This window comes from Carassius auratus, chromosome 20 (genome assembly GCF_003368295.1).
Source record: "Carassius auratus strain Wakin chromosome 20, ASM336829v1, whole genome shotgun sequence".
Lineage (NCBI taxonomy): Eukaryota > Metazoa > Chordata > Actinopteri > Cypriniformes > Cyprinidae > Carassius > Carassius auratus.
Genome location: NC_039262.1, coordinates 19,412,620 through 19,427,547, shown reverse-complemented (window position 1 = coordinate 19,427,547; position 14,928 = coordinate 19,412,620). Strand labels below are relative to the sequence as shown.

Sequence of the window (14,928 nt, the reverse complement as noted above, 5' to 3'; positions counted from 1 at the left end):
CTTGTTCCTTTATCCAGAGGATGAGCAGAAGATGATAAATATCAGTAACAATCATACAAACATGTCAATAAGACAAGGTAAAACTCAGGCTGGTTTTAACAGAGGTGATACATATGGTACAGAAGAGCTCTTCTACCGTCTGTTTAGCTATAATGAGACCAGCAAGAACCTCTATAAGTAAGTGCATTCAAATTTTTTTTTCTTTTATCCATTTCAGATGTATGCTTGTGCAAGTAGCTTTCTGCATTAATTATTGAATGCAGTATTAAAGATGATTATTTATGTGAAGTTATTTGTGTCAAATTGTATAGCGATATAAAACATAATTGTGTTACTTATGCAACTCTCAGGTCAGGGAACACCGGGGTAAATGGACTGTGGGTTTTCCACATCGGATCCAGCCGGTTCCCATTCCAGAAGGTAGTTCCTGCTTCCATCCCAAAGTCTGATTCAGTGGGTTTTGGCAGCTTGCACAGCACAGATGAAGATTTCTACATTACAGTAGAATCAAACATGCCTGCAGATAAATCTACTTCTAAGGCCCAATTGGACATCCCAGCTTCACTTGTTCAACAGCCCCCAAAACCAAACCAAGATGTATTACACGCTACTTCAAATAATGTGACCAAAATGTGTGGCCTGCACCTAAAATTCTGTTCTCAGGATGGTTACTGTACAGACTATCCAACTGGTCCTTGCTGTCATTGCCGTTCTGGTTATTATGGCAATGGTAGACAATGTTTACCCATGGGTGAGTTTTTTTGGTCTAGTATTTTCTTATCATGTCATTTATTGTGACTATGATACCTTTAAAGGAATAGTTCACACAAAAATGAAAATTCTGTCTTTAATTCTTCACCCTCATGTCATGGTCCGAACCCATAATATCTTTTTTCATCTTCAGAACACATATTAAGATATTTTCTGAGAGCTTTCTGACCCTGCCAGCGAAGCAACTGACATGTTCAAAGCCCAGAAAGGTAGTCATTAAAATAGTCCACGTGACATCAACTGTAATTTTATGAAGCTATGTGAATACATTTTGTAAGAAAATAAAATAAAATAACAACTTTACTCAACAAGCTCTCGTATTGCAGCAAAAATATCTTAATTTGTGTTTCCTAAGATTAACTAAGGCCTAACGAGTTTGGAAAGACATGAGGGTGAGTAATCAATGACAGAATTTACATTTTTGGGTGGACTTTCATTTTAATATTAGTTTCTAATAAAAATGTGAAAGATAATTTACATTTTGCAGGCATTTCTCAGCCTTTAAGTGGAAAGCTGAATGGCCTTGTTTCTGTTGGAGACATAAAAGTTCAGCTAAACAATGTGGACATCCATGGCTTTGCTGTGGTGGGAGAAGGTCGCGTATACATCTCCATTAGTCCTGTCCCAGCTCAGGCAGGCTGGGCTCTGATGGCTGTGAGCCCGCTGGTCTCCACATTTGGTTGGCTGTTTGCTCTTGAGCTCCAGGACCATCTGAATGGCTTCAGCATATCTGGTTTGACTGTTTTCCTTATCTGAAGCTCCATTAATTTATGTCACACAGATCATGAAAAAGTCTAAAGAAAGAAAACATATTTTCTCCAGGTGCTGAGTTTTCTCATCGGGCAGAGCTGGTCTTCAGCCCACAAGGTCAGCGTGTTACCATTATTCAAGAGGTTCAAGGAATGGATTCATTCAACCATTTGAATTTTGACATTAGGATCAATGGAGATTTACCTAGCATTCCCGATGGTGCTAAAGTCCATATTCTGCCTTTTAAAGAGACCTATCAATACAACCAATCAGGTAATTCTTGTAAACAATCTTGAAGAGTAATGACTATGGTTAGTCTTCAGTTAATTCCATATTATTTCACATTGTTCATTACTGAGTAACTTAAGTTACACATCATATCGACGGTCTCTTTTTCTATTTATGCTCCACCAAAGAAAATAGTTCCAAAGGAAGTGGAACTGTAACGATAACAATGTAACCTGCAAGTTGACCTAAAACCCGAGAACATTCAGTATGGAACGTGATAACAAAGAAAAATGGGATAAAAAAAATTTAAATTATGAGATTCTAAGTCATAATTATGAAGTCTAAATTATGACAAACAAGTTGAAATAATGTGACACTAAATCATGAGTCATTAAATTTTGAGATACTAGGGGTGTAATGGTACCTCGGTTTTCGGTACATACCATATCACGGTTCTGTATGGTTTTGGTACAGCAGGAGGACAAAATATATTTTGCGTTAAAGCTGGTAATAAAGATGAGGGGATGATCGCACTCATTCGCTGCTATCAGAGCTGAGGCATTTATACAGCGATATGTCACGCCACATCAAAGAGCATCAAAACAGCATGTATTGTTTGAATTTCCTGAAAAAGTTTGTTCAATATGTGTACCGTTACACTCCTAGATAATATGTCATGAGATAAAGCTGAAATTATGAGATATTAATTAATGCGATAAAGCAGAAATTATGAGATATTAAGTCTTGAGATACATATAAAGTTATGAGATACGTCATCAGATAACGCTGAAATTATATATTAAGTCTTGAGATAGTCAAAATTATGAGATACTAATTCATGAGATAAAGCTCAAATTATGAGATACTTAGTCATGAGATAGAGCTAAAATTATGAGATACTTAGTCATGAGATAAAGATAAAATTATGAGATACTTAATCATGAGATAAAGCTGAAATGATGAGATACTAAGTCATGAGATAGAGCTAAAATTATGAGATACTAAGTCATGAGATAGAGCTAAAATTATGAGATACTAAATCATGAGATAGAGCTAAAATTATGAGATACTAAATCATGAGATAAAGCTGAAATTATGAGATACTTGTCACGTTCGGCGTTTCAGGAATGAAGCGAGAGAACCATGTGCAGGTATGTATCTTTATTATAAGGGTAATCCAAGAGAGTAAACAGTCCAAGCAGGGTCAAAACCAGAACATCCAAAACAAAACATAAACAGGACACGAACACAGGGCAAGGCAAGGCAAGGCAAGGCTAGACAAAGCAAGAGTTGACAGACATGTAACGTTAGACATTAAACAAGGACTCCGTAACAAGGACAGAAACAACCCAGGTATTTAAAGACAAGTGCAAACGATGTAAGTGAAAACAGCTGAAAACAATGAACAGTGACGATAAGGGGAAGTGAGACCTCTAGTGGACACCCAGTGACACACAGACCAGACACACTGTGACATAACCCCCCCTCTAAGGAGCAGCTACCAGATGCTCCTCAGACACACCAAACAGAACAAAAAGGACCAGGAGGGAGGAGGACCGGAGGAGGTTCAGGGGGAGGGATGGAGGGCCAGACAAACTAAGGGGAACAGACAGAAACATAACAGAACTCAAATACACAAACAGAAGTCCATAAAGGGCATGTTGAGGCATCCACCAGGGCGGAGCAGAGGACCACCACAGCCGTGTGGTCAAGGCCAGAGCCCTCCAGGGCATAGCGGAAGACCACCACGGCCTTGTGGTCAAAGTCAGAGCCCTCCAGGGCGGAGCGGAAGACCACCACAGCCTTGTGGTCCAGGCCAGAGCCCCCAGGGCGGAGCGGAAGACCACCACGTCCACGTGGTCACCGCCAGAGTCCCCCAGGGCGGAGCGGACGACCACCACGTCCTCGTGGTCAACGTCAAAGTCCCCCAGGGCGGAGCAGATGACCACCACGTCCTCGTGGTCAATGTTGGAGTCCCCCAGGGCGGAGCAGCAGACCACCCAGTGACTTGACTTGGCTCTAGAGGGTAATCGGTGACTGGCCCTGGCTCTGGAGGGTCCATAAACACCTGACTCGACTCTGGAGGGTCCACTGGCACCCGACTCGACTCCGGAGGGTCGGCCAGAACCCGACTCGACTCCTGAGAGTCCACCGGAACCCGACTCGACTCCTGAGAGTCCACCGGAACCCCACTCGACTCCTGAGAGTCCACCGGAACCCCACTCGACTCCTGAGAGTCCACCGGAACCTGACCCGACTCCGGAGAGTCCACCGGAACCTGACTTGACTCCGGAGAGTCCACGGGAATCTGACTAGACTCTGGACTGTCTGTGAAGACCTGAGGCGCCTTGGCTTCAGGCACTGTCTCTGGAATGGTCTCGGGCACCGCCTCGGTCAAGGCATCGGGAGCGGCCTCGGACACTGCATCGGGAATGGCCTCAGGCACCGCCTCGGTAACGGTCTCGGGCACCGCATCGGGAACGGCCTCGGGCACCGCCTCGGCCTCTGGAACCACCTCGAGCACCACCTCGACATCGGGCACCACCTCGGCCTCCAGTACAGTATCGGGCACCGCCTCGGCATCGGGCACCACCTCGGCCTCTGGAACAGCCTCGGGTATCGCCTCGATCTCAGGAACAGCATCGGGCACCGCCTCGGCATCGGGCACCACCTCGGTCTCTGGAACAGCATCGAGCACCGCCTCGTCCTCCGGTACAGCATCGGGCACCGCCTCGACCTCCGGAACAGCATTGGGTACCGCCTCGGCATCGGGCATCACCTCGACCTCCGGAACAGCATCGGGCACCGCCTAGGCATCGGGCACCTCCTCGGCATCGGGCACCGCCTCGGGGACGGCAGCGGTCCGCTCGGAAACGTCCTCCTGGACGGTAGCGAACCGCTCGGGAACGTCCCCCTGGACGGCAGCGGCCCGCTCGGGAACGTTCGCCTCAACTCAGGCGTTGAGTCGGCCATCTGGTGCTGTGGCGCTGGTTTGGCGGCCATCTTGTGCTGTGGCTCTAAGCTGGCGGCCATCTTGGGCTGTGGCGCTGACTCAGCAGCCTTGACGTGAATAGTCTTCGGAACTTCTAGAATCTGTGACAGCGTGGAGAAATACTCCAGGAATGAGTCAGCAGCCATCTTGAATGTCGGGGCTGAGCTGGTGGCCATCTGGTACTGTGGTGTGAGGCTGGCTTCCATCTTGCCTCGTGGTGCGGGGTTGGTGGCCCTGCACCGCAGCGGCGCTGGGTTGGCGGCCATCTTGTGCTGTGGCGCAGGGCCATCTTGGGTTGTGGTACTGGGCTGGCCTCCATCCATCTTCGTGGCGCGGATCTAGCGGCCATCATGGGCAGTGGCGCCACCATGGCGGGCGGGCTCTTCTTCTTCCCTCTCCGTCCGCCATGGTGAGATGGTGGCTCTGACCCATTCCACAGAAGCCCCGAATTGAAGGGAGACCATGATTGAGAGTGATGCCGAGTCTCCTCTCGACCACTCCCTCCTCGGCGACCTCCCCTGGTTCCCCGGAAAACCACCAGGCGAGTTCCCTCAAAATCGCCTCTGTCCCGCTCTGTGGCTGGGGATGAGGCATGGGCTGACATACCGCTGGTTCTCTGTTTGACGGAGTCCTTCTGTCACGTTCGGCGTTTCAGGAACCAAGCGAGAGAACCATGTGCAGGTATGTATCTTTATTATAAGGGTAATCCAAGAGAGTAAACAGTCCAAGCAGGGTCAAAACCAGAACATCCAAAACAAAACATAAACAGGACACGAACACAGGGCAAGGCAAGGCTAGACAAAGCAAGGGTTGACTGACATGTAACGTTAGACATTAAACAAGGACTCCGTAACAAGGACAGAAACAACCCAGGTATTTAAAGACAAGTGCAAACGATGTAAGTGAAAACAGCTGAAAACAATGAACAGTGACGATAAGGGGAAGTGAGACCTCTAGTGGACACCCAGTGATACACAGACCAGACACACTGTGACAATACCAAGTCATGAGATACAGCTAAAATTATGAGATACTAAGTCATGAGATAGAGCTAAAATTATGAGATACTAAGTCATGAGATAAAGCTGAAATTATGAGATACTAAGTCATGAGATAAAGCTAAAATTATGAGATACTAAGTCGTGAGATAGAGCTAAAATTATGAGATACTAAGTCATGAGATAAAGCTGAAATGATGAGATACTAAGTCATGAGATAGAGCTGAAATTATGAGATACTAAGTCATGAGATAGAGCTAAAATTATGAGATACTAAGTCATGAGATAGAGCTAAAATTATGAGATACTAAGTCATGAGATAAAGCTGAAATTATGAGATACTAAGTCATGAGATAGAGCAAAAATTATGAGATACTAAATCATGAGATAAAGGTCACGTTCACAGAAGGAACCACCCTTAGATATGCCATAACCAACAAAGTGGGACCCATAGGAGGTAAGAAACATACTGATAACCAAACAATTCTATAATGCGGGTTATTGTTAGTTGTGTTTATGAGTTTGATCTCGATTTGCATGTGTGTGTGGGTAGGTGTTCAGTATGTTGTAATATTTGTAAGAGAATTTGGGTGTTGTGAGTAAACGTTTCTTAGGCCTTGGGAGCCTTTTTTTTTTAGCAGTTAATCATAGTCGTAATAGTCAGACCACCAGTTCTTGTGAGGTCCTGATTATAATTCAAGTGAAATCAAATAAAAAACTGGTGTGACATCATTTCAAACAGAACCAGGGCAAAAAGAAGTCTTTTTAGAGTATACTTTTTCCAGCTTTGTTTACAATTTCTTTAATTTTCAAAGACATTTTCTTTCTTTTTTTTTTTTTTGTGAACTTCCTTTTTATTAATCTGCTACATAAAAACAGTGGTAATGTAACACAGAAAATTGTAATGCTTCATTTAGCTTTATAAACCTCTATGAATCTATTTTTGTGAATCAGTGATTTTGGGAGTGTTTTAAACTGGATAAGCCATATGATTTCCGAAAACGGGGCTTTGCTACATTATATGTTTTCTAACTGTTTACACATTTTGATGGTTCGCCACTAGGTGGAGTTGATTTTGATTTAAATCATGAGATAAAGCTGAAATTATGAGATATTAATTCATTAAATTAAATCGAAAATATTAGAAAATCATAAGAATCATTTTGAATGTTTATGTCATAATTATGACATAAATATAATATAATTATTATGATTTAGTTTTTCCTTATATGGTGGAAATGGGCTTCCATAAACAGTGATAGAGAAATATCTCAGTGTAGTTGGACTGAACATCAACACCCTCAGCCAATCAAATTTGCAAAGCTACATGAGATATTCTGATTATCTGAAAAACTGTTTATTGCAGTAATAATTAATAATAAATGTAACTCATTACTGAACATTCACGTCTTTTATCGATAGTACTACTGCATGTTTAAAAGCCACTTGAGTCCAAAGTTAATGCTTTAATATGTGTTCTTTGTGCATTATGGGTAATGTAATTTGTGTCTGGCTCAGTTGTGACATCATCTTCCCTGCGGGAGTACATGGTGGTGTCAGAAAACGGTGGATCTGAGACATTCTCCAACAAGCTGCACCAGAACGTGAGTTTCCGTAGCTGTGAGCACAGCCCATGGACCATACCAGACTTTCAGCAGGTGAATGTGGAGCATCTGATGGTCACGTTCACAGAAGGAACCACCCTTAGATATGCCATAACCAACAAAGTGGGACCCATAGGAGGTAAGAAACATACTGATAACCAAACAATTCTATAATGCGGGTTATTGTTAGTTGTGTTTCTTTTTAAATTTTGGATCTTGTTGAGGAATTTTTTTATGTTACCAGGTGAGCTACCTGGGCTTGTAGAGTTGAATCCCTGTTCAACTGGAAAGCACCATTGTGACCCCATGGCTCTCTGCCTGCCAGGAGATGGCACTCAGTACCATTGCCAGTGTGCCGAGGGCTTCCATGGGGATGGACGCAACTGCTATGGTACAATTATTTCAGTGTTCCTCTATGTCATATTATGACATCAAGCCAAGCGCTTGCTATGTCTGCTCCTTTGAGAGCTTCCTTGGAGACTGTGTATGAAGTCATTTTTGATTCAAAACAACTGAACACCTGTGGCAGTGCGATTTGTAGTTGTAGAGAAAAGCCACACATGTGTATCAGTAAATTTGAAGTCACAGAGAGAAATGTTTTAAGAGTTGCAAACCTGTAGCCTTTTTTTCTCTCCCACAAACACAACACAACAGTTACACCTTCTCAAATTTTTCATTGCAGGTGCACAAATCCTATTCTACAAATCACACATTTAGAAACTCGCACGCTCACATTTTTTAAACAATTGCTGCAGTGAATGTGGTGCAAAACGCATTTACACACCCGCATCAAGAAATGTGAAGTTGTGGAGAAATGTTGAACATCCGCAAATCAGTACGCGAATTCATCAAATGAGAGTTGCACACTTGTAGAATATTTTCTCAGAAATGTCTTGTATATTTTTCTAACACAAACACAAAGTACATAACTACAGCTGCTTGAATCTGCTGCGATGAATCTCAAACACTGTTTTATAATTATATATAAATAATACATTTTACAGTAGGTCATAGGTCTGCAGCCTCCCCCCACTGGACGCATGAGGAACAACAGGGGCGTAAAACTTATATCTACCGGCTCAGTAGCTCTTCTGATTGGCTGAAATTCTGTAATTTCTAAACAGTCCCGCCCACTACCTCTACAGATGCACAAATCACTTTTGAACCAAATATCTCGGTGCAAAAGGGAGAGCGCGAAACTTGTCACTTGAAAGCGAAAAACAGTGTTTGAGATTCATCGCTGCAGATTCAAGCAGCTGTAGTTATGTACTTTGTGTTTGTGTTAGAAAAATATACAAGACATTTCTGAGAAAATATTCTACAAGTGTGCAACTCTCATTTGATGAATTCACATACTGATTTGCGGATGTTCAACATTTCTCCACGACTTCACATTTCTTGATGCGGGTGTGTAAATGCTTTTCTCTACAACTACAAATCGCACTGCCACAGGTGTTCAGTTGTTTTGAATCAAAAATAACTTCATAACTGTGGGTCATCTCATGCCTTAATTGAATTACTGCCTTGGCTAAAATTCCAAATGGCTCTCTTGGGTTTTGAATCTGTGATCCAGATGTAGACGAGTGCGCAGAGGGGCTCAGTTCCTGTGGTCCTCACTCCGAGTGTGTGAACATGCCGGGTGGCCATCACTGCAACTGTCAATCTGGCTATGAGTTTGATCTCGATTTGCATGTGTGTGTGGGTAGGTGTTCAGTATGTTGTAATATTTGTAAGAGAATTTGGGTGTTGTGAGTAAACGTTTCTTAGGCCTTGGGAGCCTTTTTTTTTTAGCAGTTAATCATAGTCGTAATAGTCAGACCACCAGTTCTTGTGAGGTCCTGATTATAATTCAAGTGAAATCAAATAAAAAACTGGTGTGACATCATTTCAAACAGAACCAGGGCAAAAAGAAGTCTTTTTAGAGTATACTTTTTCCAGCTTTGTTTACAATTTCTTTAATTTTCAAAGACATTTTCTTTCTTTTTTTTTTTTTTGTGAACTTCCTTTTTATTAATCTGCTACATAAAAACAGTGGTAATGTAACACAGAAATTGTAATGCTTCATTTAGCTTTATAAACCTCTATGAATCTATTTTTGTGAATCAGTGATTTTGGGAGTGTTTTAAACTGGATAAGCCATATGATTTCCGAAAACGGGGCTTTGCTACATTATATGTTTTCTAACTGTTTACACATTTTGATGGTTCGCCACTAGGTGGAGTTGATTTCGTGAACCCATGTCAAATATATGGTTTAAAAATACAGAATAAGCACTACAAATTATACCAAAACTTAATTAATTTTGTATTTATTGATTTGAAGATTACATTTCACAGCTTACACTTTCATGAAAACATTCGCTGTATGTTTTGTACAAAGTTGAAATATTTGTGCCGCCATTGTAGTTACAACACAGTGCTCCGAAACAGTGAATAATTTCGCAAAGCAACCAGTTCAGTTGATTCAGACCTTTGGAAAGCTCCCATCACTAATGCTTTAACATAACAGTTAAATTACTACTCTTTTGAGTAAATGATTCAATGACTCAATCGTAAGAAGATCGCCAACCTCTGGCGTAACGACGTTTTCTGCAGAAAGGGCCACTAAATCCTACCACTAATATACAGACTGGCAACCTCAAGTGCTGCTGTACTGTATATCAGCACTTTATGAACACTCTTCAATCCAATCAAATTCAATGACCTTACTGTTACACAGTAAAATTTTAAAAGTAAAAATGTAATTTCTGTAAGAACTATTTTATGCACAATTTACGGTCATTCATCAATCATGATCATTCAGTGCAGACATTTATTAAACACTTTCATGCATGAGAACCAAACATGGTACAAATTCAAGAGTTGTATTTCACATGAGGCCCATCATTCTCTTCTTCTACAGATATCGATGAGTGTTTTCTTCAGCTCTGTCATCCGTTTGCTTCCTGCTTCAACACCCAGGGCTCCTTCCACTGCCAGTGTTGGCCTGAATACAAGGGCGACGGCTTCCTCTGCCAACCACCACGTAAACCACAACATTTATCAAACGAAAACATAACAGTTCTCCCTGTCAGCTCAGTTACAGACTGTTCTCTTTGCTTATAACACAGAAGAAGCCCAACAATCAAGTCAAATATTATGTTCAGCTGTGTATTATAAATCAATCAAACACAAATGAGTTGTTTAATCTTCCATAGCGTACTTGAAACAAGTAGACCATGTTCCTGGAACAACATTTTTTGATCCAGGACTTGGTTTAATCATACTATGCCACTTAGTGGAACATTTTTTTTTTTCTCTCTCTGCTAGAGAAGCCCAAACCCATCTTAACTGTGTGCCAGCAGCACAGAGAAAGTCTGCAGGAGAATCTAAGCATCTACCCAGACCTGGAGGCCTTCATTCCTCAGTGTGATGAGAAAGGGCAGTACAAAGCCCTGCAGTGTCTGGGCACCACTGGACACTGCTGGTGTGTGGACAGTAGAGGACAGGAGAGAGTGGGCACCAGGACAATGCCTGGCACAGCGCATGCCAACTGTGATCAACCAGGTATGAATGTATGCCTTCACATTCAGCAGCTATTGCTTGCTAACTTTCAATTTGGTCAGATATACATTTCTTTTTTTGAAAGGAGCCTCTAATGCTTATTAAGGATGCATTTATTCGATCAAAAATAAAATAACTTTAAAAAAGAACAGTAAAATCCATTACTTTAAATAAATGGAAATCAAATAAATAAATTAATAAAATAAAAATAAAAAACATATTTTCTTTCAGCTAATTTAGTCTTTTTTAATCAAACTTGGTGTATAAAATAAACTTAAACTGAAATAAAAAAGAATAAAAATATATAGACACAGTCCAACAAAAATATGCAAAATGCTAAAACATAACAAAATTACTAAAACTTAAAAATTAACACAATAAATCTATTTCAAAATATGAACAAAAACTTTAATAGAATCTCAATGATTTTAAAATAACACTGGTCTTCAGGGTCACATGATCCTTCAGAAATCATTCTTATATGCCCATTGCATGCTCAAGAAAATTTCTGATATAATAATAAACGATATATATTCTTTTTAAGTGAGAAAACTTACTTACTTTTAACTTGTTTTTACAAAAAAAAAAAAAAAAAAATCTAGTTTTGATGCCTTCAGTGTGAATCTACAATTTTCATAGTCATGAAAATAAGGAAAACTCTTTGAATGAGAAGGTGTGTCCAAACTTTTGGTTTGTACTTTTGAATCTCCTGAAATATCTTGGTCCATTGTCATTTAAGTTACTGTAAAATAAAAACGATCAGCAACAGCATGTTGCAAAATCCGCAGCATTTCAAACACAGGGACACACGACACACTTGTTGTTCCTACTGTTGCATTGCGTGTGTTGTGGGAGTGGTGTTCACCTCCAACTATATATGACATAATTATCCCTCATGAGACGGCCTAACTGTAATTAACGCTCACACAGTCATTCATTGAGGCAAGATATATGGATGCGGTGGATGGTCAGAGATTTGAAACATTTCTGGAAAAATGTTTCTTCCTCAGCGGCCCTGCTTCCCCGTGTGGAGACTGTGTGCGAGCGCTGGAGGCTTTCACTCTTGACTCACTATAATGGTCGGCCGTCCTCTCAGGACTATATGCCCCTCTGTGACGCTCACGGGAATTTCCTGCCTGTGCAATGTTACGGCAACAGCAGTTTCTGCTGGTGTGTGGACCACCAAGGCATAGAAATTATTGGAACGCGGTCCTACGATGATGTAAAGCCCCCCTGTGAGTATTGAAGTTATTTAGCATGCACTTTTTATGATTCAGATTTTTTTTTCCCCAGATCATGCAGTGCCCTATAGTCATGTCATAATGTCTGCTCTTTATTTGTTTTACCCGTCAGGTATCTCAGGTGATGCAGCGGCGCTGAACAATGCACTGATGCATCCTGTCATAAGCTCCTCCCCTTCAGGGCCTGCTATCCTTTACACACAAGCCTCACAGATTGGAGTCATTCCTCTCGATGAAACAGACCCAGTTCAAGACAAGTCCACTGTTTTACTGGCCTTAAAGGTAGACCCTCATAAACACAATACATGATCAAATCGAAAATCCAAAACTCTTGTCTGATTAAGCAAAAATAATGATGCTTTGCAGGACTCCATCGTGATTGGAATCAGCTTCGACTGTCAGGAGAACATGTTGTACTGGACAGATTTTGGACGACGTACAATTAACAGAGCGCTATTAGGATTTGGGTCTGAGCCAGAGTCTGTTATCAGCCAAGGTGATCTATCTGTCTATCTATCTATGTCTATCTGTCTGTCTGTAATTATGGGGAATTATGATGGTTGCATCACCCACGTATTCTCTCCATGTTCCCCAATTACGCAATGTGAAATTCCAGGCTTGGTCCAGCCGGAGGGAATTGCAATAGACACTGTGCACAGGAAGTTATTCTGGGCAGACAGTGGGAAAGACAGGATTGAGACGTCCGGTCTAGACGGCAGGAGCAGACAAGTGCTGATTGATTCTGATTTGGTGAATCCCAGAGCCATCGTAGTGGATGCTAAGAGGGGGTCAGTAAGAAATATTATCAAAATCCTTCATTTGTTGTCCGTGCATATTTATACTGTGTTTACTATTATGCATCCATGAATGCTTTCGAGCCATATCAGTCATATATACTGACGGCTTTATTATGTAGTCCTGCAATACATACCAGTATATTAATTTATATGGTGCAGTTGTCGTGCTCTGAAGTGTTTCTACTGCACATGTCCTTCAGAACCTTATATTGGAGCGACTGGAACCGCGATGCCCCCAAAATAGAGAGCTCATCACTGGAGGGACAAAAGAGGAAAGTACTGGTTCAACTGGGTCTCATGTTGCCCAATGCCTTGACACTGGACTTAGACACAAATCGCCTGTGCTGGGCGGATGCAGGTAAGTGTTTCCACAAAATACAGCATCTCGCATATCTGTAGGACAAATTTAAGATAAAAGTCTACTAAATCACCAGGCACAAAGAAACTGGAGTGCATATCTCCTGACGGGACAGAGAGACGTGTGTTCCAGGATGCTTTGGATTACCCGTTCAGTCTGGCCATCTATGACAGCCACTTTTACTACACCGACTGGGAGAGGTGAGTCTCTGATACACTGCCTGATCTGGACAGTATCAATGTTTCCATATTCATGAGGGAGAAATGTCCTTACAGGGATGGGATAATGGTGATCGATCAGAGCACTGGGGAGAACACTGCGTATCTCCCTATTCAGCACTCACACTTATATGGGATCATAGTTATTCCATCACAGTGCCTATAGGTAAGCACAAGTTTTTATTTCTATTCCTTTTGTATAATTATGTGAAAGCAGTAAATCATTCCTGATTGTTTCTTTTCCTGTCAGTTTCTCTTCACTTATAGAGACCTGTGGACTCTGCACTTATGTAGACTATATGGATTTTTGGTGTTGTAAAAGAAGTGTCAGAAAGTAAATAAATAAATGAAAATAAACCAAACCAAACCTGGGAGAAATTACCAAATTATTTGCCATCTAATTAAATCCAACCCAGCGTTTTGTGTGTGTGTGTGTGTTAAGTGGTATTATAATTTTTTTTATAGTTTTAGTGTTATTTGGAATATTATTTGTATATATATATATATATATATATATATATATATATATATATATATATATATATATATATATATATATATATATATATATATATATTAGTCTATTAATTCGTTAAATATTTTGGTAATTTTGCAGTTTTATTAGTTATTTCAAACAAATTAAACAATATTTCTTTCCAATTCATGTTTAATTATTTTTTATATTATAGGTTAAGTTTTTATAAACATTTTAATTTTAGTGCTAACTTAAAATTATTTCCATTTTCATCCATGTGTATGATATTTTTATTACAGATTTATTTAAATTGACAAAAAAAAAAGTTATTAAATATGTAATAGTTTTACCAGTAATATTACTTACGTTAACACTAACAGCTTAACATATATTAAGTTCAGTATTTTTACCAATAGGTGGCGCCACTAACGAACTTTTGGAGTTTATTACAAAAGTGTGACTGGTTCGAAACAGTCCTGCGTGTGATAATTAGAAAAACTAAAGATGAACATTTCAAACCAGATGAAGAGTTCAGCTTCTCTTGCGTTTCTTACATACTGTAAAGTTATATTACACAAGTTGTTGCATATTCATATAATGTTTGTTTTATATCAGTGCCTTGCTTTCATGTTATGCCTGTCAGGCTTAGTGCACAGAATAAGAGCGATTTGGCCCTCAATCACAATGGAAAATTCCCACTGTCTAAAATAATGTTGACACATAATTGTTCATTTAGTCTGGCCATCAGTAGGGCCCAAAAACAAGGGTTTAGGAGCAGAGAGAGTCCAAAGAATCTCTTCCGCAAGATCGCTCCTAAACTCCTGGGCCTTGTCTTCGCTTGTTGTTCTGCTCGGTTAGAATAGAGCCAAGCTTCACTTGATTCTCTCATCCATGGGAAGGTGTGGAATAATATTTAAGCATTGCCATGGGGTTTCTGTAAACCCATGGTTTGAT

General features: G+C 40.8%; 1 protein-coding gene across 1 annotated transcript; it reads left to right on the top strand.

Moving 5' to 3' along the window:
* The first annotated feature begins 630 nt into the window (after positions 1-630).
* Positions 631-13,856, top strand: LOC113037960 (nidogen-2-like). The gene is made up of 16 exons (XM_026195269.1): positions 631-751; positions 1,259-1,504; positions 1,594-1,794; positions 7,258-7,482; positions 7,588-7,734; positions 8,917-9,045; positions 10,221-10,367; positions 10,652-10,888; positions 11,896-12,120; positions 12,239-12,408; positions 12,493-12,622; positions 12,743-12,914; positions 13,124-13,281; positions 13,358-13,481; positions 13,557-13,665; positions 13,750-13,856. The coding sequence occupies exons 1-15, from the start codon at positions 631-633 to the stop codon at positions 13,663-13,665; spliced, it is 2,541 nt and encodes an 846-aa protein (XP_026051054.1). The 3' UTR covers positions 13,750-13,856.
* The last annotated feature ends 1,072 nt before the right edge of the window (positions 13,857-14,928 follow it).

Excerpts from the sequence above, each read along its gene's own strand:
- LOC113037960 (XM_026195269.1), top strand. The coding sequence starts at position 631 with ATGTGTGGCCTGCACCTAAAATTCTGTTCTCAGGATGGTTACTGTACA. Across the intron at positions 1,505-1,593 it reads GAATGGCTTCAGCATATCTG|GTGCTGAGTTTTCTCATCGG; the intron begins GTTTGACTGTTT and ends TATTTTCTCCAG. Across the intron at positions 9,046-10,220 it reads CGATTTGCATGTGTGTGTGG|GCCCATCATTCTCTTCTTCT; the intron begins GTAGGTGTTCAG and ends ATTTCACATGAG.